The sequence below is a fragment of the Rattus norvegicus genome, chromosome 10 (assembly GCF_021556685.1).
Source record: "Rattus norvegicus strain SHRSP/BbbUtx chromosome 10, alternate assembly SHRSP_T2T, whole genome shotgun sequence".
Taxonomy (NCBI): Eukaryota; Metazoa; Chordata; class Mammalia; order Rodentia; family Muridae; genus Rattus; species Rattus norvegicus.
Window position 1 is genome coordinate 45523828 of NC_141543.1, and position 26161 is coordinate 45549988.

General features: G+C 44.7%; 1 protein-coding gene and 1 non-coding gene across 3 annotated transcripts in view; both read left to right on the forward strand.

The window, feature by feature from the left end:
* The window catches only part of G3bp1 (G3BP stress granule assembly factor 1), a 33379-nt gene extending 9029 nt beyond the window's left edge, over positions 1-24350 (forward strand). Inside the window, 11 exon segments of one of the 2 annotated variants that reach the window (NM_133565.1) lie at positions 5464-5576; positions 7092-7173; positions 8281-8454; positions 11434-11524; positions 12774-12867; positions 14874-15072; positions 15813-15914; positions 17251-17362; positions 17512-17640; positions 18156-18265; positions 19077-24350. In NM_133565.1, coding sequence (NP_598249.1) covers positions 5482-5576; positions 7092-7173; positions 8281-8454; positions 11434-11524; positions 12774-12867; positions 14874-15072; positions 15813-15914; positions 17251-17362; positions 17512-17640; positions 18156-18265; positions 19077-19286 — 1398 coding nt within the window. In that variant the 5' untranslated portion in view covers positions 5464-5481 and the 3' untranslated portion in view covers positions 19287-24350. 2 annotated transcript variants of the gene reach the window in all.
* Positions 3005-3144, forward strand: LOC148002875 (small nucleolar RNA SNORA29). The gene has a single exon (XR_015632481.1). It is a non-coding gene; the product is annotated as a small nucleolar RNA SNORA29 (small nucleolar RNA).
* Positions 24351-26161: the final 1811 nt, after the last annotated feature.

Genomic DNA, 26161 nt, shown 5'->3' on the forward strand with positions numbered 1-26161 from the left:
CATTTGTGCTGGCCACTGACTGCTGGGCATGGTTAAGTGAGGCTCTGTTAGAGAAGACATATTTCCTTTGTGAATGGTTATCTTATTGAGAGAGCTTCTGGGTTAGGGATGGGGCTTGTGTCCTCTTCCTCTCTTAACACCGGGACTCCATCTGACCCTGTGTAGGCTGCCACAGTCTCTGGTTCATATGTGTCAGCTTTGTTGTGTCTAGAAGCCCTTGTTTCCTTGGTGTCTCCTGTCTCCACTGGCTCATATAATCTTTCTGCATCCTCTGTTGGGCTCCCTTAACCTTGAGGGAGAGGGATTTGATGGATACATGCCATTTAGGACTGAATGTACCAAGGTCTCTCGCTTGGTACATTGTCCAGTTGTGTTTCCATCTACTGCAAGAAGAAACTTTGATAATGGCTGAGCAGGGTACTGATTTATGGGTACATCAGAATGTCATTAGGAGTCATCTTTTTACTATCTTCCTTTAGCAGAACTGTAATATTTGGTTTTCCTCCAGATTTATGGCTTATCTAGTCTCAGATATTCTATCCCATGGGCCTTAATTCCAATGGCTGAGTTTATTGAAGAACTGGGGCTTTGCAGATTGCTTAATAAAAACGAAAAGTTGGGGGGTTGGCAAAATGGCTCAGTGGTTCCAGGGTATTTGCTGTTATTGTGGAAGTTTGATTCCTAGCACCCATATAGTGATTCACAATCATCTGTAACTCCAGCTCCAGGGGATTTTGGTCTCCTAAGATGTATGTGTGCTAAGGCATGCACTCACACACACAAATAAAAAACAAATTGTAAACATTAGAATACTACTTTGTTAAGTGAAAATGGCTTATTTAACTTTTCACTTTTCCTAGGTTAATTTTCTTTCATTTCTGATTTCTCTATAAACTATAATGATTTAAGGGTAGGGTTTATGTTCTATCCAAGAGGTTACCCTCCTGGGAAAACTGTAAGAAGTAGGAGTGACCTGACAGAGTGCTTACTGAACTTGCAATGTCTTATAGGACAGGGGGTCTGTCTGTCTGTGCTTTCAGAATCACTCGAGCCCTTCCAGGGAGGGTGTGGGAGACTTGCTGTTTCTAGTTAAGTCATTCAGCTGGCCTGCTTCCTGGTGCTGATCTTGGTAGCTTTATCGCTAGCCTGTTAGTTATGCATTGGGAATAGGGGGAGGATGGTGTGTCCACATTTGCAGATATTTCTGAAAAGCTCTTTGGAGAGGAGGTGCGGTGTAATCAGAAAGAAGCTCTGGCTGAGTGAGGAAGGAGCCTTGGAGCTGTCGAAGCTCATGCTTTCCTAGAACATTACCATTTTCACAGGTTTATGAATTTGTCACTGTGAACAGATGTATTTCTGGAAAGAATCTGTTTTTGAATTGTTTTTGTTTTTTAAATTGTTTTAGGTTAGACGGAATTGAGTGCTGATAGCCTACTGAGGTCCAGCAGTTGAGGCCAAAGCTGGAGGAAAATGAATTCTGGGCCAGACTGGGTTACATAGAATTAATTTGCTTCAAAGAATTGAGAGTTGACTAGTTTGAGAGCAATATAAAAACATTCTCAAGGGTTTCTGGCTTTTCATGGTTCAGAAAAGAAGATGAATTAATTGGACAGTAATTTAAAATATAGATTACCTTAAACTTAGCAATCCTGCCTTAGCCTCTCAAGTGCTAAGGTGACAAGTATGAGCCAGTATGTTTAAGAATTCCTGATTTTCGAGTTGTTGTTGTTGTTGTTGTTGTTGTTGTTGTTATTATTATTATTATTTGCGGGGCGGGGCTTGGGGAGAGTGTTATTTGCCTTACTTCTAGGGTACTGACCATTGAAGTAAGTCAGCACAGGAACTCAGGGGAAGCTAGGTGTTTGCTCACAGAGGTTTGGAGTGAGGTGCTAGTGTATTCTTTAACACAATACAAGGGTTGCTGGTGTCTTTGAAGGGGAGAAGAATCATGGCTGAGGTTGCAGGAGAGTCATTGATCTGTACCTCAGTGACCTCACTGACGCTCCGAAGTCACAGAAGGAAGATTGTTTGTTTCTAAAGAGGGGTGATGAGTTTTCAGTTTTTATCTTAAATCTGAAGACTGGGGTCAGATTCTGAGCTCAGTTATTGTAGGCAGCCAGGCAAATGTGCAGTCTGCAGTGGTCCACCTTCATGATATTTGGTGACTAAGGATCAAAGTTGCTGTTGCTTGTTCTGTCACAGCCGAGCCTTTGTGAGGGCAGACTGCTCTTCTTGTGCCTCCTGGAGCTGCTCCATAGTGTAGGCAGGGCCTCTTTGGCCAAATGCCATCTTCCAAGTTCATGTTGGAGAACCACACAGTTGAATTAACAAAAACAAAATAATAGGAGTGGAGAGATGCTCAGTGGTTGAGAATACTTGGTATTCTTGGAGAAGACCAGTGTTCGGTTCCTATCACCCATGTATTGTATCACTCAAAGTATTGTAACTCCTTAAGTACCAAGTGTACATGTGGTTCACATACATTTTTTAAAAAGTTTTAAATAAATTTGTGATTTCACCCCCACCCCCCGGGATCTCATTCAGAACTGCCCTGACTGGATTCTATACCTGATCTTACAACTGTTTGGAAAATGAACAACCCTTAGGATTTAGGTTTTAGTAAAATGAAGTAAGTGGGTCAAGAATTCAAGAATAGTGCAAGAAATGGACCGTGCTCAACTCAACCCTATAGAGGCTGAGACGGGATTGTAAGTTGTAGGCCAGTATTGTGTGTGATACTGTCTCAAAAAAACCACACATGCACACATATACACGTGCACATGCACACACAATAGCACAGCAGCTATGCGTAGTGTAAGTACCAGCAGACTGACTAGTGATGATTCTATTATGGGGATCACTCAAGCCAAGAAGTTTCAAGGTAGGTAGAGCCACCTCACCCAGATCCTAGCTCAGAAAATGAAAAGTGGACGCAGGCCTGAGCCAGGTGAGGGTACGAACTACCATTCGGTCCGTGTCACTCAGCCCACTCAAAAAACGGTGTTGTCCCATTTGACTACCACATTTCCTACTGATAATAGATTTTGGTGGCTATGCTTATGGGATAGATTAAAGGTGCCATGATCTGAAGGGAGAGGGCTTTTCCATGCCCTCCCTCTATATGAAATGGCTGGACAGTGAACCACTGCTTGTTATAACTGACACATGGTAAAACCCAAAGTTTGAGTGATAACGATTGAAAGGATTTTCCCCTCCCATGTGGATGTCCTGAAACTCACTCTGTAGACCAGGCTGGCCTTGGAGTCACAGAGATCCACCCGCTTCTGCCTCCTTAGTGCCAAATTAAAGGCATGCACCATGGCTGCCAGCTCCCTCCCATATTTTAAACAGGGAAGCAGTGTGGTGTATCAGTGAACACCTGAGTGTTAACAGATATACTTGTCTGATAAGTCTTCTAAGAAGCCCATGTCTTCCCAAATTAGTGGGATGAATGAGTTCTTCTCTAATATGTAGTGAGTGCTATGCTGCTTTGCTTGCATGTTTGGATAATTTTATCTTTTAAATAGGATGGATTGTCTGTTGTGTGGCTTTCTTGGGGAGATGTAAACAAATGTTTGTCTTGGTGAGTCAGTGAGCTTGTTGGTAGCTCCGTCATCAGTTGCTCATCCCAGCCTTGGTGATGACTTACAAAAGCCACACGAACCTCCACGGGGTAAACAATCCCACCTGCAGCAGTCCTCACTGATGTACAGCCTTGCGGAGGTGGCCTTGTGAGTCCCGTATGCTTTGGGAACTCCCTGAGTGAGAATGGTGACTTGAATTTCTTACTGAGCCTTGAATGCTCTGTAGTATTAAGGAAGTTTCTAGGGGCTTCAGAGCTGTCACTGCTGTGAATTCTAAACCTGATCTAGGATAGCTGAGAAAATGGACGGGGTGCTGTGTTTCAACTTGGGGGGGGGGGATTGCTTTATGTACCGTGCTCACCTTGTTGGAGGATATTGAGGATTTACAGGCGTCTTTGTTTGTAAACAGAAGTTTACAAGTCTCCATTGTATTTTTTTTCTTTTTTTTCTTTTTTTTTGGTTCTTTTTTTTCCGGAGCTGGGGACCGAACCCAGGGCCTTGCGCTTCCTAGGCAAGCGCTCTACCACTGAGCTAAATCCCCAACCCAATCTCCATTGTATTTTAAGCTGTTAGTTTTAGTAAAAAAATCTTGTTAACTATATATTTGATTTTTGACCGTCATTTATTTATTTTACAATAAACATAAAGAAGTTTTTATTTCTGGGGATTAAATTGTTTTTAATTTTGGCTGTTTCTTTTGAGACAGGGCCTTACTATATAGACTTGGCTAGCCTGGAGGTAGAACTGTAGACTTGGCTAGATCTGCTTGGCTCTGCGTTCTGAGAACTAGTATTAAAGGCATGCATCACTACATCCAGTTAAACTTTTCTTTTATGTGTGTTTGCCAATATTTATGTTTGTGGAGCATGTTTGCTCAGTGCTGGTAAAGGCCTAAAGAAGTGTGCTGGAGTTACAGATGGCTGCTGGAACTGAACCCACATCTTCTAGAAGAGTAGCCAGTGCTGTTAACTGCTGACCCTTCTGCCCAGTAGTCCCTGTAGCTCTTCATACCCCACCCTCATCCCCCCCCCCCCCCCCCCCCCCGTGCCCCAATGCTAGTTTCTATGTATAGCCCTGGCTGTTCTGGAATTCACTCTTGTAGACCAGTCTGGCTTGGAACTCAGAAATCTGCCTGCTTCTCTAAGTGCTGGGATTAAAGGCCTGTACCACCACCACCTGGCCTGGCTTGTTTTGTTTTGTTTGTTTATTTGTGGTCAAGTAGACTAGAGAGTGGTTATATGGGCATTGACTGTATCAGCTGAGTCTTTGAGTCTAGGACGGGAAAACAAGAGAGGTCTGGAGTAGTGGAAGTGCACGGTGAAGTGCTGTCTGCCTTTAGTCCCAGTGCAATGGATCTCTTAAGGTCAGGGCCAGCCTGATCTATAAAGCAAATTCCAGGACAGCCAGAGTTGTACATGGAAACTGTGTCTTGAAGAACAAAACAAAAGGACTTGAAGGCCTTTAAGTGAGCTGCTTAGGCGCTTAATAATGGTGGGCTGGCTCATGCTGCAGATTTGTACTGTTGGGGTTTTATCCCTAGCTTAGGAAAACTGAAATTTGGAATAATGAGTTTGTACACTTTTTTTTCCTCATGTATTCATCTGATTATAGTATACTGGGATGTAAACTATGGATTTAGTTTGTTAATGTTTATTCCTTTCCAAACTTGAAACTGGGTGTGATACACATTTAGGAGGCTGAAGTAGGCAAATCTCAGTGTCAGGCCATCCTGGTCTACACAGTGAGTTCAGGGTATCTAGCACACTGCAGCGAGACTCCTAGGGATGCTGAAGGGATGCTGTGTGCAGTTGGCTTAGCACAGTGAGTTAATCCTTTTCAAACTCTTATGATTAGTTGACTGACTTGTATTGTTTTACAGGTTGAATCCACCAAAGCGATGGTTATGGAGAAGCCTAGTCCCCTGCTGGTCGGGCGGGAGTTTGTGCGACAGTACTACACCCTGCTGAACCAGGCCCCGGACATGCTGCACAGGTGTGCTCTCAATGCCCAGGAGGGGTGTTGTGGGATAGCTCTTCAAATAAGCACCGTTAAATAGAGGTTTAGAAACAGTATAAGGTTATGTTATGCAGCCCTAGCCTGGCCTAGAATTCAGAGACCTGCCTGCTTCTGCCTCCTGAGTTCTGGGATAAAGCTGTCCACATGGCCACCTCACACAGATTTACTTTATAGAGCTGTATTAGTTTGCTAGTGAGGTGGCTCGAATCTGGCATTTTTACACTATTGCAGTATGTAAACTATCTGGACTGAGGATAATTTTCACTCAAGTTGAAAGATATATTTGTACCATATTTTCTACTTCAGTCAGGTTGAAATTTTTAATATTTCAGTTTATCATTTCTAGAACAGTCTGCTTCTCTTGACAGTTCTGTGAAGCATTTCAGAAGCTTGTGTCATCTTGTAGATGTTGCTGCTCAGAGGGTTTAAATCTCTGGATTCACTTCTGAGCAGCAGAAGCGATCTCTGCATGTTTTTAATCTCTTCTTTTTCTTAGTTCTTTCTGGGTTTTATGTCAGTTTTCTTCCCTGTTTTGAAAGCTAGTTAAGGTTGTTATGTCAGGATCTGCATCAGCTGCAATCCAAGCTGGAGCTGGAAGACATTGTACACATGCCTGTCTTGCTGATGCTCTTATATCCTAAGCCTTGCATTTCCATCAAGGGTGCGATGTAGAGGGGCCTAGCGGAGAGAGAGCCGAGGCTGCTGAAGTACATTCTTTAATAACTTGAAAATTACATGGTGCTGTGTGCATTGGCACAGTCCTTTAATCCCAGCCCTCAGGGGCCAGAGGCAGGTGGATCGCCGTGAGTTTGAGGGCAGCCTGGTCTATAGAGTGAGTTCCAGGACAGCCAGGGCTACACAGAAAACCTGTCTTGAAGAAAAAAAAAAGGAAAGTAGCAAGTTAGTGTGCTTTGGGGTAAGGTAGATGGAAGCAGGATAGATTCCCAGCAGTAGTGTGGGCTCATCTAAGGGGTTATTGAGTTGCCCTCAGATGTCTTCAGTCTTTGGTTGGCATTTTACTGTACATCTGTCTGATGTTCTTTTAATGAAAATGGTAATTGGGTGTATAGATGAGAGAGAGCTAAAGGGATAAAAGTTCATACCACCCGTGCACAGGACAACTGCCCACTGCCTTCTCAGGTGGGAAGGCACCAACTCTTCAGGTCCGTGACAGGGCAGATGTCCTCAGCGGAAACAGGAACTTGACTTTGATTTTAAGTGCCTGACTTTGCTGACAAACTCCAAGGTCCTTCCCAACACGATCATCCTACCCTGAAACCTGGAAGTCGGGACTTGAAAGCCACACACGCCTCATGCCCATTGACTGAGACTGCTCCCACTCGGGCGTGTGCAATGGACTTGTCGTGTACAAACATAACAGAGTCCGGGCTGTGAGTCTGCCAGTGAGGTGGATAGGTACCAAGCCTGAACACTAAGTGCCTGCACTTCGGGCCCTTGAAGATGAGAAGTAAATTGCCTTCTCTTGTACAGATTTTATGGCAAGAACTCTTCCTATGCCCACGGGGGCTTGGATTCCAACGGGAAGCCAGCAGATGCAGTCTACGGGCAGAAGGTGGGTGCTGTGGTAGCAAAGGAGGTAGCTTCTGCCTACCAGGAAGTTGGTACCTCGGGGTGGTTTCTGTTTAATTCCTTGGTTTGCTAACCTGCCTGTGTGTTGTCATGTTGCATTCATTCTCTGTTTAGATAGCTGCTTCAGCAGAAGAATGGCAGTTCTGAACTTAAAGGTGTTTGTTCCAGGCACTTTGATAATTTTATTTTTTGACACATGATTTTGATGTTTTTGGCTGTCCTGGCACTTGCTATATATGTCTGGATATCCTCCTGACTTAGTTTCTCAAGTGCTTAGATAACATATAAATGTGGAGGACAGTTGTTTTTAAGGGGCTAAGCTGTGATCACTGGGACTGCAGCACACACAGGCAGCAGGACTCTATTGTAACAGTAATATATGCATTCTCCATCTGCATTTTTTTAAAATCCTTGTACAGATGTATTTATTTACGTGTATGAGTGTTTTGCTGGCATCTATGTCTAGCATGCTTGCGGAGGTCAGAGGACACCTTGTCAGGAGCTTGCTTCTACCTTTAGGCCTAGAGATCACTCAGGATTATCAGGCCCTAGAGCAAGTGCCCTCACCTGCTAAGCCATCTGGGATTTATTTTTTATTTTTAACTGGATCTCATGTTGCTTACTTGTCTCATTGCTGAGATAAATGCCGGGCAGAAGCAACTTAGGCAGGAAGAAGGAGTACTCAGGCTCACAGTTTGAGGTACGATCCAAGCGGGAAAGGCATGGTAGCAGGAACATAAGGTGACCGCTGGTGCTCAGTTCCCCTTCTATGTACAGCACAGGGCTCTTCCTGTAGAATGTTGCTGTCCCAGATGATTGTTTCCTAGGTGATTCTTGGTCCTGTCAAACTGAGTGGAGATGAGCTGCTGTGAATATAGCAGGTCTCTGCCCTCCCGTGCACTTGTTTTATAGCTCTTCAGATTGCTTTGAGATTGCTCAAGGACTGCTCGCAGGAGCAGGAGGTAGGGCTGAGTACAAATCTGTGAGAAAACATGGCGGAGCTGGAGGATCCAGCTTGGTGCTGGCAGCTGCTGGTTTAGTTTCTGCACAGTGAGTTCCCCAGGGATTGACTCTTGCCTCTGTTCCTCAGGAAATCCACAGGAAAGTGATGTCACAAAACTTCACCAACTGCCACACCAAGATCCGCCACGTGGATGCTCACGCAACTCTGAATGACGGGGTGGTGGTCCAAGTGATGGGGCTGCTGTCCAACAACAACCAGGCTCTGCGGAGGTTCATGCAGACCTTTGTCCTTGCGCCTGAGGTATGTCGCATGATGGCTGTTGGCTCTGTACTGATGGAGTATGCAAAGACTAACAGCTGTGTGAATTCTAGATTCCTGGCAGCTCAGGGTTATAGGTGTGGCTTTGTCCTCTTGTCCTAGAGCTGTGGTGTCCTTACTGGTCCAGGAAGATTACTGTTGGAAAGTATCTTCCATCTAAACAGTTCAAATGAAACTTTGTATCCCTTCATCTGGCATCCTAAGGACAAGGAATTCATTCTCTCTCTCTCTCTCTCTCTCTCTCTCTCTCTCTCTCTCTCTCTCTCTCTCTCTCTCGGAATTTTGCTTCATAATCATTCTGTTGTTACCTCATTCAGAAAATACTGCCCAACATAACTCACTCAGTAACCATATCTGAGTTTCAGAAGGTACGCCAGCCTTGTTTTCCACAGTAGTTTGTTTTTCTTTCTTTTTTTCTTTTTTTTTTTTCTTTTCAGAGCTGGAGACTGAACCCAGGGCTTTGTGCTTGCTAGGCAAGGGCTCTACCACTGAGCTAAATCCCCAACCGTAGTTTGTTTTTCTTGATCCGAGAGTCTGTATATAACTGCCCATATAACGATCTGTTGTGTTCGTCTGGTTGTGTCTTGTTCCCTGTCATTTGTAGTCCCTTCCTTCTTTGGTTTGCTTGGCATTGACAGTTCTGAAGAGCAGTCACATACACATTCTTCCACTCATCCGTAGTGACCATGACCCTTTTGTGTGTCTCTGGTTCCCTTAGGTTATATGCTCAGGTCTTGCCATTGTGACTAACCTTTGGACCCTGTATAAATGTGCTGCTCTTTATCAGTTTTGCATACTGTCATTCTTTTTTGTTTGAGGTTCTTGGCTGAATGGTGACAGGTGGGAATGTCTGTTATCATCCACCACCCTGTGTTCATTCATTGGCTTTGTCTTATAAGGATTCCATCATTCTAGTATATTTAGTGAGTTATGATTCATTAGTAACTGTTTAGCATATATCCCTCATGTCCTGGGGCTAGTCAGTTGGAAACCCTCCATGCTATTCTGTTTTGGTGTGGGCATGGCATGGTGTATGTCCTTGTGCTGACCCTGTCCCTGTTCAAGCCCCATTTGGGAATTAGCTGTTTGTTCCATTCGCGATGCTTCTCTGTAGTAAGGTTTCTGAAGGTACCACAGGGAGATGATGAGGATGACATCTGCTGTGCCTTCTTCAGAAAGAAGGGACAGGAAGCTGATAGGTACAGAATCAGCTCATAAGGAATTAATTTTTAAAAATCCTATTTAGGATTGTAAAATTACTATCATTATCTTTAAAAAAAATTTTGGATTTTTTTTTTCCTTCGGAGCTGGGGACCAAACCCAGGGCCTTGCGCTTGCTAGTAGGCAAGCGCTTTACCACTGAACCAAATCCCCAACCCCTAGGATGTTTTTGTTTTGAGATAGAACCTCATTATGTAGCTCAGACTGTCCTAGAAATCACAGTGACCTCCTTTGTCAGCCTCATAAGTGCTAGAATTTCAGATATTCTAGCACCACCATTGAGGGTGTAGGCAGGATTTAGAGTAAAATTCCAGCTTTAAAATAAATGAATGAATGAATGAATGAATGAATGAATATTTTTGTTTTTGTGTGTATGGGTTTTTTGTCTGCATGCATGTAGTGCCTCCAGAGTCCACAAGAGGATAGTGGATTCCCTGGAACTGGAGATACAGATGGCAGTGAGCCACCATGTGGGTGTCAGGAATTGGGTCTCGGTCCCGGCAAGAGCAGCCAGTGCTCTAAACCACCGAGCCATCTCTCCAGCCCGGTAACTCCACCTTTTGAGAAGCTGAGTCAGGAGGTTTGCAAGCTTTAGGCCAGCCCACAGTAAACCAAGAGCTATCTTGAAGGAGGAAGAGGAAGGAAGAAGAAAGACTTGATCACAAGAAGGAGGAGGTGGGAAGGAAGAAGAGAAAAAAGGAGAGGAGGAGGGAGGAAGAGGAGGAGGACAATGACTACTTGTTAACTTCTCCATATACGAGATTTTACAGCCTATATTATTAATTATAGACTCAGTGTCCCTCTGTCTTTCAAGGGAAGCGTTTATCTCCCTTAAGGAAATGTATTATTGTATAAACTACAGTACACAATACGTCAGTACACAAAGCACTATGGTATGTTTTGATATTCCACTTTTTGTGAATGAAGGGACAGCTTTAGAAATTTTGAACAGCTAATCAGTAAGATGATTGGATTCGGGCTTGTGTGTCTAAATCACAGGAGAGATCTGGGTTACACCACCGTGCACATTTGGATTGATACGGTTAGATTAAGAGTCAGGGCATTTTAAATTCCTGCTAGAGTTGAAACTACTGTGCCTCTGAGTGGTTGAAAATGTTCCGTCTTTTGTATCTTATAAAAGACTTTTCCTTCTTTCCTTCCTTCCTTCCTTCCTTCCTTCCTTCCTTCCTTCCTTCCTTCCTTCCTTCCCTCCTCTTCCTCCCCCTTCTCCTCTCTCTCTCTCTCTCTCTCTCTCTCTCTCTCTCTCTCTCTCTCTCTCTGTGGGTGACCATCTGGTGGTAAGGATGGGATATTTTAACAATGTCTATGAGGTTCTTTATAATTGCATACAATCGATTTCAAACAGTAGGGCATTCAGTCTTGGCGAAGACATTGGCTGTCTTGAATGCGGTTGGCACTTAGCAATCTGATTAGTAGAGGCCAATCCCTGCTGTGAAACAAGTATTTCTAGACTTGGCTAGATGTCTGCTGGGGCCAAACCCTCCCATAGCTGAGAACCACTGGTACAGTCATGTTTGTTTTTTAAAGGAAGGGTTTGCTTTGACTCACTTTTTTTTTTTTTTTTTTTTTTTTTTGAGGGTACAGTCCTTCATAGCAGACAGTGGGGGGATATGAGGAGGCTGGCCACATTAATTCCATCAGAAACAGGAAGCAGATAAATACTCATGGTTCAGTGTTTTATAAGTGTGAATAACTGAAAACTTGTTGCTGACATTGCAGGGCTCTGTTGCCAACAAATTCTATGTTCACAATGACATCTTCAGATACCAAGATGAGGTCTTCGGTGGCTTTGTCACAGAGCCTCAAGAGGGTAAGTGTGAAGCTGTTGTCATGGTTACTTGTGTGGCATAAGAGAAGGTTCTTGTTACACTGTATTTTATGAATCACCAGTGTAAGGGGGTTTACAGGGATTTTATTGCTGGGAAGAAACACCACTACCAAGGCAAATCTTAAAAAGCAAACATTTAATTGGCTTAGTTTCAGAGGTTCATTCCATTATCATCATGGCGGAAAGTGTGCAGTGTGTGTAGGCAGACATGGTGCTGGAAGAGCCCAGAGTTCTACGTCTTGATCAGAAGGCATCCCAGAAGAGGCCGATTCTACACAGGGTGGAGCTTGAGCATAGGAGACCTCAGAGTTTCCTATACAGTGACACACTTCCTTCAGCAAGGTCATACCTATTCCAATAAGGCCATACCTTCTAATAGGGCCAAACCTCTTCAAACCACCACACCTAGTTAATGTGAATGAATAAGTTACTCTTGGGTCAGAAGCAGGCCAGTTAGCATGGCTCAGTGTAGAATACCATGCAGAAGGCCTGATGGACCTGTGTTGCACTGAGTGGTGGTAGTGGCATGCAGTCTTTCTAGGGATTCCCCAGTTGTGTGGAATGGGCAGTGGAGGTGCTTGCCTTTGGCTCTGTTCTAAAGCTTTATGCTATTGAAAGTGTAGAAGGTGCCTGGAAGGAAGGGACGACTAGGGTGTAGGATCAGACCTGTGGGGAGATAGTCTTTGTGTGTACTGAGCTCTAAATATATAGACCCATTAGGTGCAGTCCTTCATTCTGTAGGTGGGAGGGCCTGCTGTAGGTGCATCCTGTAAGAGTCCACTGTAACTGTCTTCAGACACACCAGAAGAGGGCATCAGATCTCATTACAGATGGTTGTGAGCCACCATGTGGCTGCTGGGAATTGAACTCAGGACCTCTGGAAGAGCAGTCAGTGCTCTTAACCACTGAGCCATCTCTCCAGCCCTTTATTGTTTGTTTTTGCTCACAGTTTAAGGGGAATAAAGTATCTTGGTGGGGTGGGGAGTTATGATGACAGGAAGGTAAGGCAGGAGTAAACAGCTTTTTTAAAGACTTAAAGAGTTTTTTTTTTTTTTTAAGATTCTGTGTTCTTAATTAAAATACTTAATTTTTCCCTTAAAGTCTGTGTTGTGGCTTTACCAAATTGCCCTGCTTTCTTTACTGTGTTTTTCTTTGTGTCTGTAGTAGAGCCTGTAGATTAAGAAATTTATGAGTATAGAGTGAAGTTATTTTATGTCTCTTCCTTTCTTAGAATCTGAGGAAGAAGTAGAGGAACCTGAAGAAAGACAGCAGTCACCAGAGGTGGTTGCTGATGACTCTGGAACTTTCTATGATCAGACTGTTAGGTAAGGGAACTTCCCTTCACTTGCTCAGGCTTGCAGTAAGAACTTGGATTGTGCTGGAGACAGACCTGTCTTCTAGGCATGAGTTCCAGGAGGTGAGCGGAGTCTGGGTGTCCGTGTCAGTGACAGACAGATTGGTAAGTGTTCACCGAGTCTCGGGTTTGACCTTCAGCAGTGAGTCAGATGTGGACACATTCCTGTTCCCAGTGTTCTAGAGGCTGAACACAGCCTCCATGAGCTCAGCAACAAAACAATAGTAAGTTTTTAGGAAAAGATGTTAACTGTGTTATTTCTGAATAACTAGCAATATGCAACTTTATTTTATAGGATGTACTGTGGAAACTGATGAATGTATATGGTTCAGGTTGCTAATTGTTTTGAAGACAAGTGCTCACCACTTAGCTGAGGCTAAGCCTAGAACATCTGTTTGAGCATTCAAGATGCTGAGATTGTGGGCTCCCACACATGTATCAGAAGAGCTCATTTAACTAGAGTAATAAGATTTCAAACCCGGCTGGAGAGATGGCTCAGCGGTTAAGAGCACTGACTGCTCTTCCAGAGGTCCTGAGTTCAAGTCCCAGCAACCACATGGTGGCTCACAACCATCTGTAATGGGATCTGATGCCTTCTGGTGTATCTGAAGACAGCTACAGTGTACTCACATAAAAAAAAATAAACAAATCTTTAAAAAAAAGATTTCAAAGCCATAAACTGAGTAATAATGAAGTTTTTTAGCCCAGTTCTGTGGCTCAGAGAGAGTGTAGTGACATAGGATGACCTGAGTTAGATTTCTGGAACCCCGTGTTGGAAGGAGAAAATTGACTACTTCAGGTTATTTTCTGACCTCCACATGTGTGCCATGACATGTGTGTCTCAGCCTTCCTCCCCATAATAAGTAAGTGCAATAAAACATTTAAGGCTCTCTTGGCTGGAGAGACTGTTCAGCTGTGGTAAGGTTGCTGGCAGCTCTTGCAGAATATTTGAGTTTAGTTCCCACCACCCACATGGTAGCTTAGAACTTCTGTTAACTCCAGTTACAGGAATCATGGTTTTTTTGGTGCACTGTATACACTTAAAAACATATGTAGACATATAAAAAATACTTTTATTTAAAAGGACAGTTTTGGGCTACATGAGAAAACCCTTGTTAAAAATTTTCTCATAATCACAAATAATGAGTGGTGTTGTCTTAGTCTTTTTATGGTCCTGATAGGCCACTGTGCCATGATTGTTCCATACTGTCAAAACCTGAGTTTCAGTGTTCAGCGCTCCCTTTCAAGTGTCTATCAAGGTGTGGTCACACCTGTTCATTCACCGTAGGCTGAGAGTGAAGAATGTGCTTTCCTGCAGACTTACATACTGAGGTCAGGTATCAGGAGGAAGAACAAGGCCAGGGTCAGCAAGCATTCCTTGGCAGCTGGTGTGGGAATGGAACCACTGTTCTCGAGTCTAACTTGTGTCTTTTCTTCCAGGACTCCTGGAGTGTGTTTTTTGTTAAGGATGTATTTATTATATGTATGTGGGTGTTTTGTGTGCATGTGCTTCTGCACATCAGAAAAGGGCATTGGATCACATAGTTAGCTACCATGTGTGTGCTAGGAATTGAGCTCAGGACCTCAGGAAGAAAGAACAGCCCGTGCTCTTAACTAGTAAGCCACATCTCCACCCCCTTGTGTATTTCTATAGGGCCTGTTTTGTGTGTCTAAAGCCACAGATGATAACATTTACTATATTTTGAGACTGACTGGCCTTACTAGACTTACTGGACCTGTGCTAGGCCTCAGAGAGTTTGATCTTTCTCTAACCCATTCAATACAAGGGTTTTGTGATACATATATTAATAAGCTAATTAATAGGAACTGAATGAGGAACCACTTGATTCTGTTTGATCGTTATGTTCATCAGAATTTAGCAAACAAGCTCTGGTCCTGAGAACTCTCTCTGGAGTCATTAGATGGCTCAAAGTGTCTGGGTGAGTCCTAGAGACCCGTTGAATTTTCCCATGACAGCAATGACTTGGAGGAACATTTAGAGGAGCCTGTTGTGGAACCAGAACCAGAGCCGGAGCCAGAGCCGGAACCGGAACCTGTGTCCGACATTCAAGAGGACAAGCCTGAGCCTGCATTGGAAGAAGCCGCTCCTGAGGATGTGCAGAAGAGCGCCTCCCCGGCCCCGGCAGACGTGGCCCCAGCACAGGAGGACTTGAGGGTACGGATTGTGGCTTAGCACTGTATTGCTGTCTTATTACCTGTTTCTTGTTGCTATGCTAAAGATCAGTCCCAGGTCACGGGGATGGGGGTGTTGTGTGTGCCAGGCATTGGCTGCTACGGAGCTCCTCCTGTTTGGAGACCGGTTCTCATGTTGTCCCAGGCTGGCCTCAAGCTCCAAGCAAAGCTGAGGAGGATTCTCTGGCTCCTATCTCCTGGTTGTTGGGATTATAGTTCTGTGTTGCTGTGCCTGATTATAAGGCACTCAGGACTAAACCCAGGAGTTTGTGCAAAGCTGCTAACTGAGCCACGAACCCACTCTCTGCTAGTTTATTTATTTGAGAAAAGGTTTCTCTGTGTAGCCTGGGCTATTCTGGAACTTGCTCTATAGGCCAAGCTGGCCTTGAACTCAGATATCCACCTACCTCTGCCTTTCAAGTGCTGAACTTAAAAAGGTGTGCCCCCTACTACCCTACCTTCTGCTAGTTTTTTTACATTTTTATTTCTTCATTGTAATTATGTGGTTGACTTTAAGATGATCTAACTATTCAGCCCAGGCTGGCCTATTTTAGTCCCCTAAATATTGGGACTATGGGTGTGCTGCTATGCTTGGCTGCTTCTAAGACTGTTTTAGTACATAGTGTGGGGTGGCAGATGCTTTTAGACTCTCCTGCCTGTGAGTGTTGCAGAGGTAATGGGAAGCAGAAACTAATGGCTCTGATGTGTCCTGTTCTTCCCTAGACATTTTCTTGGGCGTCTGTGACTAGTAAGAACCTTCCTCCCAGTGGGGCTGTTCCAGTGACAGGGACACCACCTCATGTGGTCAAAGTGCCAGCATCACAGGTAAGGGTCTGAATCTAGGACTTTGGGCAGGTTTACCCAGGTTTTGGATGTGAGACTTAACAGGCGTATAATGGGAGGAGCCTGTATACAGGGAGAGGATAGAAGGTGTTTCCCTGGGGTGTGCGGGTTCACTGAGGACGGACTGCGGTGTGGTAACTGCACAGTAGTTAGAGTAGCACCCGCCAGAAAGCAGGGTCTTGTTGATGTGCGTGAAGCTTTCTTTTATGAGTTGTGCATGCAGGGAGAAGCCAGAGGCCAACTTCTGCCATTTTCCCTGGGGAGCTGTGTACTTTGTTTTTTTGAGACAAGGTCTCTGCTGACCTGGAGCTCTCAGATTAGGTAACGCTGGCTGGCTAGTAAGCCCTGGAGCTGCCTAGCTTCATCTCCGTGGAGCCAGAATTGCTGTTTTCTAGGTTAACAGTTTTGTTTAAGAAAATTGACAAGAGATGGGAGAGACAGTTTGGCTGTTAGGAGCATTTACTGTCCTTGCAGAAGACTGGGTTCAGTTTCCAGTGTCACATGTCAGCCTGTAACTGTCTGAAACTCCAGTCCTAGGGGATCCCATCTCCTCTTTTTGGCCTCCATAGGGGATGCATGAGTTTGAGTGCACAGAGACTTAGAGGATAAAAATTTTATTTTTTCTTGTATGGTTATGGATATTTTGCCTGCCAGTTTGTTTGTATCATGTGCCTGTCTGCTGTCTTTGGAGGCCAGAAAAGGGAATAGTCCTTGCACTGACTGTAGTTACAGTTGTAAGCAACTAGGTGGGTTCTGGGACTTGAACTTGGATCCTCAGGAAGACCTACCAGTGCTCATAACTTTGAACCATCTCTCCTGCCATATACGTATACTTTAAGTTTATATATATATATATATATATAATCTGTGTATGACTCTATAATATATATATATATATATAGTAAGTTAAAAAGAGTGCAGGGAGCATGGTTGGATTAATGGCTCAGTGGTTAGGAGCTCTTCCTGCTCTTGCAGAGGACCTGGGTTCAGTTCTCAGCATCCACATGCTGCCATCCATAACTCCAGTTCTGGGGAATCTGGTGCCCTCTTCTGGCCACCTCTTGTCAATGCACAGGTGCATGCAAGCAAAACACTTAGACATGTGGAATAAAAAAGGAAAACGAAAAACCAATGATAGAGCTGGTGAGGTGGGCCAGGGAGCAAAGGCACTGGAGCTAGACACGTGGGACCCATGTGTGTGTGTGGTATGCAGGCATGCCCCTCCCCTCCAAATGTAAATTGAAAATTTTTAAAAGAAAAGTAATAATAGATAAACTACTTTGGCTTCTCACAAAGTTTAATCTGTGACCCTTTTTAGCCCCGTCCAGAATCTAAGCCTGACTCTCAGATCCCACCACAAAGGCCTCAGAGAGATCAGAGAGCTCGAGAGCAGCGGATCAATATCCCTCCTCAGAGAGGACCCCGGCCAAGTAAGAGCTCTGGTGACTTCTAGCTTGGGGTGGTTTGAGATAAGAACTTAACTTTTGGGCCTGGCTGGAGCAGTGGAACGATGACTTGGCTTTGGGCAGAGGGAAACTTGTTTATGAAGAGTCCTTGAGAGTCTGTTTTGTCTCTGAAGTCCGTGAGGCTGGTGAACCAGGAGATGTGGAACCCCGAAGGATGGTGAGGCACCCTGACAGTCACCAGCTCTTCATTGGGAACCTGCCACATGAGGTTGACAAGTCGGAACTGAAGGATTTTTTCCAAAGTAAGTGCTGGCTGATTCTCATGGTGGCATGAGTTCCTAGGCGGTGCCACCCAGTGGAGGCACAGGTGTAGTGTCAGGTCTTTAATGTCTGTTTAGTCCAAGGGCACAAACAGTGAGTTTTGGGGCTTGAGTGTTCATCTAAAATAACGAATGTCAAAACTGGTACTTCCCTTCATTGTGACACCAAGTAGAAAATTCCTTGACCTCATTGTCATGAGCTGTAGGCACACTACAGTGTAGTATAAAATTCCTTTATAGTGGTCTACAGGGAACACGTGAGACACAGTGTGTTGTCTTTTAGACTTGGATCATTTCTTTAAGCTCTAAAATTCAAAAACCCCATAGCTTTGTTATGGTCTCAGTTATAAGTATTCATCCAGGGAGCACTTGAACTATATTTTGCATTTTAATATGACATTCTAATAATCAGTTGCATTAAGTTCGTGGCTAATCTCTGTCTGGTGTAAACCATGCTGGGTGTCTGCAGAGAAGTCACCGGTGCTTTGCCCTTGCAGGTTATGGGAATGTTGTGGAGCTGCGCATCAACAGTGGTGGGAAGTTACCCAACTTCGGTTTCGTTGTGTTTGATGACTCGGAACCAGTTCAGAAGGTCCTTAATAACAGGGTAAGCAAAGTGTGTGTGTGCGTGTGCATGCGTGTGTGTGTGTGTGTGTGTTTGTGTGTGAGAGAGAGAGAGAGGGAGAGAGGGAGAGAGAGATGTCTGGTTTTTGCTTGCTTGCTTTCGTGCACACGTGCGTGCTAGGTGTGTGCAGTGCCTTTAGGGGTATGGAGAGTGGGAACACGCCCTGGAAGCGGAGTTACCTATTTTGATAACTCCAAGGCTTCTGGCCATTGAGGCTCACCTCCTCGAAGTTGTGCTTGCAGGAGGCAGATAGTTCAGGTGCCTTCTGCCCTCTCTCCATCTCACTGTGCTATACTCCCTTCAGTCTGTGTCTGTCTGTGGGGGGTGGGGTTTTAGCACTGGCTTGCTGAATGTCACTGTGTGATCATACACTAGTGTAGCTGAGTGTCATTTTCCAGCTAGAAGGCCAGGCCTTACTTTCTCACCCCTAAATTGCAGGACTCTAGGAATTTTATTTAAGTCAGTTTAATGATGATTTGCTTACGAGGTACCAATATTTTGCATAAGTGTGTGAGAAGGTTTTATTCTCAAGCTGTGGAGGCGTCCATATCAGGGTGTTTACTGGAGTGTGCCTTAGTTATTAGTACAATGGTGCTCTGCTTCAGGACTCTTTAAATTGGTGCTTTTCTACTTCTTGGCACTAATAACACAAAAGATGTTTTATGAGCTCAACACATTGGTGAGAACGGACTAGTTGGTTGAAAGCCTTGCTCAGTAGGGTGGCTTTGTTCACTTTTGACCGGCACAGTCAGGGGCTGATCTGAGTGTTTGCTTTCCCTTGGTTCTCACACAGCCCATCATGTTCCGAGGTGCGGTTCGCCTGAATGTGGAAGAGAAGAAGACTCGAGCTGCCAGGGAAGGCGACCGCAGGGATAACCGCCTTCGGGGACCTGGAGGCCCCCGTGGTGGGCCGAGTGGTGGGATGAGAGGCCCTCCCCGTGGAGGCATGGTGCAGAAACCAGGCTTTGGCGTGGGCAGGGGGATTACAACTCCAAGGCAGTGAATTGCTTGGCTCAGATCTCCACACAGCACACAGCCCCGGCTCCTGCAGAATGGTGAATTCCTTCAACCAGCCTTTGGTGTCTTGGAGTAGTCTATTATAAACTGCTTGAGTTTGTACAATTTTAATTTCGCTTGTGTTCATGGTGTGTGCTCCCCAAACCCCTTTCCTCCCTTGACCTTTTAGTCCTTCATTCCCAGTTTTCCGGAATGATACTTTAGGAGGAATAGATTTGTAAAGACGAAGAGGAAAGACTGACCTTCCTGCTCACGCTGCATACACAGACTGGAGTCTCACGGCCATTCCCCAGAAGTGTCTCGGTTTCACTGACCACGGATGTTTCATTTGTTGGGAGACACAGGATTTGATAAACATTTTGGAAGCGGGAAAAATCAAGTCACAACTCCTTTCTGGTGTGGAAAAATTGCCTTTTGGCAACTGCCACTGGGTCCCTGCAGGTGTGGCTAACTGAATAAAAGGTGTTCTTTTGACATGTGATTACCAAACAATTCTAAACCTCCATTTTTACCATTGGATTTTTAAATTGTGATGTAGCCTGTCAATGTCTAGAACACAGCTAAAGACTTTTGTTGAACTGTTAGATTTTTTTGAGGTAGAGTTTTTCATGTTTTATTTGTATTTGTAAAAAAAAAAAAGAAAAAAAAAGAAAAAAGAAAAAAGGACAAAAAATTCCCACGAGAAAACAAACCCCAAATCTGATGACAAAACCAAGCAACACTGTGCCTTCTATTTATCGTTGACTCCGGCCCTGGCAACTGTTTAAAGGAAAGTAATAAAGATTCCAGAGTTGTTTTCAGATTCAGAGTATGTGGGGGAACTGCACAAGTTTTTTGATCACGTGTATGTGTCGTGTTAACATTGTTCTGCCTTATCCTAAATCACGCCTCAGACTGGGATGCTTTTGAGGAAGGTGCTTCTGTGAGGCCTCTGACCTCAGTGGCTCTGTGCGCCACACTCTACTCTGCTGTCTGTCTGGGTTCCTGGTGGGCCATAAGAAGGATTTGGTTGAATATTGGACTTGGCTAATGTGCTCCAGGGTCTGCATTTTTTTTCTTTAAATCATAGCCATATGGTAAATTTTCTATTTTGTTACGGTTCTCTTTTACTGATGGACATGCAGTGGGTGTTTCTTGGAAAAAGGCCAATTTTTATTAAAATATTTCTGGAAGAAAACTTCATCTGGCAATGTAGACTGCTAAAACTCACTTTCCAGTGTTGTGTGTTGAGTGCTGTGTGTGACATTGGGTGAAGGTTTTGTCCGCACAAGCCTCCATGGACAAGTCATTAGTCTGAAGGCAACCAGAGTGTCTAACTTTTCCTAATGTTTGTGTGTATGTCTATGTATATGTGTATGTCTATGTATGTGTGTATGTATATGTATGTGGGAGTCTTCATACATGCGTGCACCACAGTATGCTTGTGGAAGTCAGGGCAACTTGGGATCTAGGCCTTATACTCCACTGTTTGAAATTGGCCCATGAGCCACAAGCTTCTATGGGCTCCTGTTTGTGCCTCTCATCTTGCTGTAAGGGCACAAGGATTTCAGACATGTGCTGCCATGCCTGTCTTCCCTGTGGCTTCTGGGAATTAGTCAGGTCTTCATACTTACACATAGTGCTCAGCCAGCTCGTCTGACTTTAGAGCTGTCACATATGTATGCTGGTTTTGTTAGGGTAGTTGGGATGAAAATGGTGTGAGGTTGTCAGGTTTGGTCTCAATACCTCACAGATCTAAATGTTGACAGCATGTTGTGAACTGAGGTAACCAAATCCCACGATGGGGGTTCAGTTTAAGCACTTCATTTGAGGTGGTGACGATGCAGATGTGTGCAGCATGTACTTTGTAGTAAAGTGTATGGTTACAAGGACAACTGAGCCAGGCTTGGTGACTCATGATGATAACCCCAGCACTCAGGAGGCAAAAGCATGGTCTGTGAAGCAAGTTCCACCAAGGTTGCATAGTGTGACTTTCAAGAAACAAGGCAAAAGGGCAGCAAAGAAAAGTCCCAAGTGGCACACAATGGCACAGGCTTGCCTGTGTAGTCTCAGATCTCAGGTTCAAGGCTAGTCTGGCCCATATAATAGTCTCTTAAAAGTTTCAGTAACTTGGGTAAATCTAAAAATGATTTTCACAATTGAGTACTAAGACATGCATTTAGAAGTTTTTTCCTAGTCACCTGATTAGGTGATTGACATTTGCTGTACAGAGTAAGGTGTCATGGCAGCATCCCTCATTTCTCTGGAGACCAAGGGTATCAGAGTGATCTGGATTGATCTGAGAAAGAGCAACCTGTGGGTGGGTTGGGATATGAGAAGCCCATTCTCTTCTACCTCAGATAAGTGTGTAGCAGTACAACCGTGTGTGTGTGTGTGTGTGTGTGTGTGTGTGTGTGTGTGTGTGTGTGGTGTGTAGGGATGTAGCAGTACCCCTATTGCTTGTGACTGGGGTTGGGGAACTGCTTCAGCCCTACCCTATTTCCCAGCAGTGGCACTGGGGATCAGAGTGTGCTTTGGAAGGGCATGGGTCTCAGCTTGGCAGCCCGTTTTGCACTGGAGAATCTGGATGCCAATGACACCACGTGAAGCCTAAACCTTGGAGCTTAAGAGGTGCTCATGGTTACAGAAAGCACAGGCTATTTCAGAAGTGGCTGCTGATGTCAGCCTTCTCATGTCAAGATTTGATCTGCAGGGAAGACTCAGGATGTCGTTCTTTGTTATTGAGCTTAACTAGGATCCGTGATGGGTATTTTAGCCAAGTGAGACTTTATGTATGTGTACATGTCTATGTGGATGTTGGCCACATGTGCAGGTGCCTCAGAACACCTATGGCCCCTTGGAGCTGGAGTTACAGGTGAGTGAGCCCTCCCACATAGGAGCTGGGAATCGAACTTAAAGTCCTGGAAGAGCAGCAGGGTACTCTTAGGCATGAGTCTCTGTTCAGACCTATTGGAAGTAAGTAACCAGACCTTGACCAGACCTTTCATTTGCTTTCCTTGTGAGGTGGCACTCCTGTGCTCTGCAGTCTCAGCTGCTGCTTTGGAACAGGGACAGTGACAGTTGGAGAGTTGCAATCAGGGCCTGTGGCACACGCTTAATCCTGGTGCTCAGGAGACTGAGGTGAGGATTGTGAATTCAAAACCAGCCTTGATTACAAAGCAAAGCCCACTTTTGTTTACAGCAAAACAAGTGAGCCCACTTAGCTTTCATGTGTGCCTTGGATTATGGCACAGTAATAAAGGGAAGAGATGGTGGGAAGCAGTTGAGCGAACAGGGCTTTCAGGAGCAGGCGGGGCTTCGGGCAGTACCTACAGTATTGAGCCAGGAGCCCGGTTCCTGTGAGTGCCTGTGAGCTGGATGTCTAGGGTGGAATTTCCACCTCTCAGACCACTTGGGTGCCATTCAGGACACAGTAGCGCCCTGCAAAGTTAGCTCACCAGTTGCCCTCTACATAGCTGCTCCCTGCCCACCTTTAGGGATGGATTTACTGTGTCAGCAAGCTGGGTCTTGTGAGGTGTGAGGAAGGGAACAGGTGGTTCTGTGTGTGTCTGTGTGTGGAAGCCTTGGGCGTTCCACAGGAGCCGTCCACCATGTTTTTGCTTGTTTTTGTTTTTTTGTGACGTTTCATTGTGTATTCATTTCTAGCTGTTCTGGAACTTGCTACATAGCTTAGCCTCCTATTAACTCAGAAATTTGCCTTCCTCTCTGCCTGCCAAAAGTTGGTATTTAAGGTGTGCACCAACACACCAGGCTCTACCTTGTCTTTTTAAAATAAGGCTTCTCACCTGTTACCCTGATTAAGCTGTGATTAAGTCAGTGAACTCCAGGGACCCACCCGTCTACCTACATGGTGACACCATGTGTGTTCTACAGACTGAATTCAGGTCCTCACTTTACAGAACAAACAATTTCTCCAGAGACAGTGTCTCTGTGTATCCTGGAATGCATGCTGTAGACAAGGCTGCCCTCAAACTCAGAGGTCCACCTGTCTGCCTAGTGGGATTAAAGGCCTGCATCAACACCGCTTGGCTGCTAATGTGATGCTTTAATACCTAAAACGTGGCTGCCACTTTCTCTGAGGTCCTTTAGCATTCTGTGTTCTGAACCTCGGTGTTTTTGCCCCAGGGGCAGCGTTTTGGGTGGAAATACACCCTGCTGTCAGGACGTGTATGTGTCATGTGCGGATTAAGAACCCACTGTTTCTTTCCATTTGACTCGCACTTGTGTGATGAGTCCCCATGACACTCCTGGGTATGCTGAGACCTTAGCGTCATGTGACTTCTCCCTGCACGTGTGCCTGTGTGCTCCAGCCCCACCTCTGTCTCACGCTGGTTTTTGTCTAGACCTGCACTGTTGAGCACTGTAAGTGAACAGATTGATCCCCCTTCATTTTGTTTGTCCCTTTATGGTTCTGTCCCATCCATTGTCATAAGCAGGGTCTTCCTAGAGGACTCTGCCCCTCTTATGGTTCAGCCTGGAGTTGGAATTACCACTGGGTTAGGTTGTGGCTTCTTAAGGAATTGAGACCTGACACTTTGAAGTCCCCATGATGGTTGAGTCAGTGACTGGGGGTAGCCTTCCATCAATTTCAGATCGGAAATTTCAGTATAGGAAATTGTTGGGAGGCTGGGGGTTGGGAGGTGGGGCATGTGTGAGGAGGAAGTCCCCGGTCTCAGACTTACTTCCTGCTTGTTCCTAGTCCCTGCAGAACAACTGATTTGTTGTAAGCTCAGAACTCAAGCTCCACCCTGCTAGAGGAGAGTGGTCAGTTTCCTTCCTTCCTCCCTGCACCCAAGGTTCAGTTAAATCCCATCATGCTACCTCAGCAGACTCCCCAGGTCACTCCTCCCACCTCCAGGATCTTGCTGGTCTTTGCATCATCTTTAGATGAGTCTTTCTGAAACAACCTTGGCCTTGTATCCCCCACACGTGTGTTTTCTCTCACCAGTCCCATAGACTGTAAGCCCCTGTGGCAGGGTCTATGAGTGAGTCGCCTGTGTTAACCTTCAGTGGTACCTACCAATAAATATTCTTGGCTGAATAAATGAAATCTCTTTCAATGTGAAGTTCTTCAGGTTAAATGCTTCTCAGGTTACACAGATTTTTCTCTGGGTTACCTGTAGGATTTCAGAAGTTCTTACAAAATTGGTGAAGTCTAACAATTAGGAGTTAACCACAGAAAATTTCAGAAAAACTTTAATTTTTTTCCGTTAGAATTGGCATGGATATGTGTCTATGGATGGCTCAATAAATATATTTCTATATACAGCACAGAAATTTTACATTCCATCTTCAAACTGCAGAAATAGATTTTTTTAGAAGCCAAAATCAAAACAAAGCAAAAATAACAAAACAAACCCTGTCATAACTTCAATGACTTCATGCAAAAAAAAAAAAAAAAAAAAGAGAGAGAGAGAAAAGGGGTCAGAGGGAATTGCTTCTTCAAGGTCAAATGTCCAATGAGAGGTAAAAATATTACTTTAAGGAAGCGGTTGCTTAGCACGCTGCTTAAGGTGGGAGCCGGACAGATCCTTAACTGCAGCTTTAAGGCCATACCTAGTTTATACATATATACAAAGAAGTTTCCATAGAAAACACGTGGTCACATTCTCTTCTGGGAAAGGATGAGTGTTTATTCGGACCCAATTTTCCAGGTCAATTAATTAGAGCTGCCCCTGGACTGCTACTCTTCAATCTGCTTTGTCTATGTGGCTTGTGGAACCCTCTCCCATCATGGGTGATCAAGCACTTTACAGCTCAACCCACAGTGCCTAGCCTAGCACAGCTCTTGTATGCTTTGGACTTAGTGTAGGTATCTTACCTCTAATGGACCCCACACCCCACACTGGCACTGTAATGGGAAGGACGGCACCATGCCTTTCTGTTCTAGGGTTGCAATGCCTGGGGAGTCAGCATTGACTGTCGTAAGGGGCTGACTTTTCTCCTTTGAGCATTATGACACATTTCAGTTGGAATCTAGCTCTTTTTTGGGAGGGGAAAAAGGCAATGTAAAGTTACCCAAAGATTCATCTGGAGTTTGTTCTATCTAAAAACCCAAGCCAGGGAACTATTAAGACAGGTTAGCTCTGTGCAAATACCTAGATGGACGAACTAGTGACAACAAAGGCCACCACGGCCTTTGGAGGTGACTCCCAGATCCACACGAGTCCCCTATTTCAAGCTAGCCTATCTCAAGTTAGTGAATGCATCTGTAGTCCAGATGAGAAGCGGGAACTTACTAGTTCTGAGATGAACAAGGCAAACCCAGCATTGCTCTTGCGTGTTGTAACTACCCAGGCATATTGAAAGCCAGTCTGATCTGGTTTGGAAGCCCCGTGGCTTGTTTGAACAGTCACTTCATTTTTATCAGTGCCATCTTTGAATAGCGCTGTCAAGTACTTGCACGGACCCCAACAGGTTATAACGACGTTTTATCCTAACAAAAACAAGGGGGCCTCAAAGTACTTCTGCTTCTGTTCTGACCACTTGGTTTTTGAGATAGGATCCCACTATTCAGCTCAGGCTGGTCTGGAACTCACTATGTAGCTTGGGGTTAGACATGTAGTTTGTCTAGTTTTTCAAATTTTCTTTGAGGCTACTGAGACCTCTGCTATGCCACTCTTTTGTAGGCAGAACTCTGTTTACTTAAAAGAAAAGAGGACCTGCCCCTTACCCCTTTGATGTTTCAAGTATGCATGTCAGCATGTAGTAGGCATTGCATGTGAGTTTGCATGTCAGCATGTAGTAGGCATTGCATGTGTATTCAGTGGGAGAAAGAAGCAAGATGAGCTCCTCTGGAGTCCAGCCCGCTTGTCTTATTTTAACTTGTTAGTGGTGACACTATCATGGTGATATCCAGCA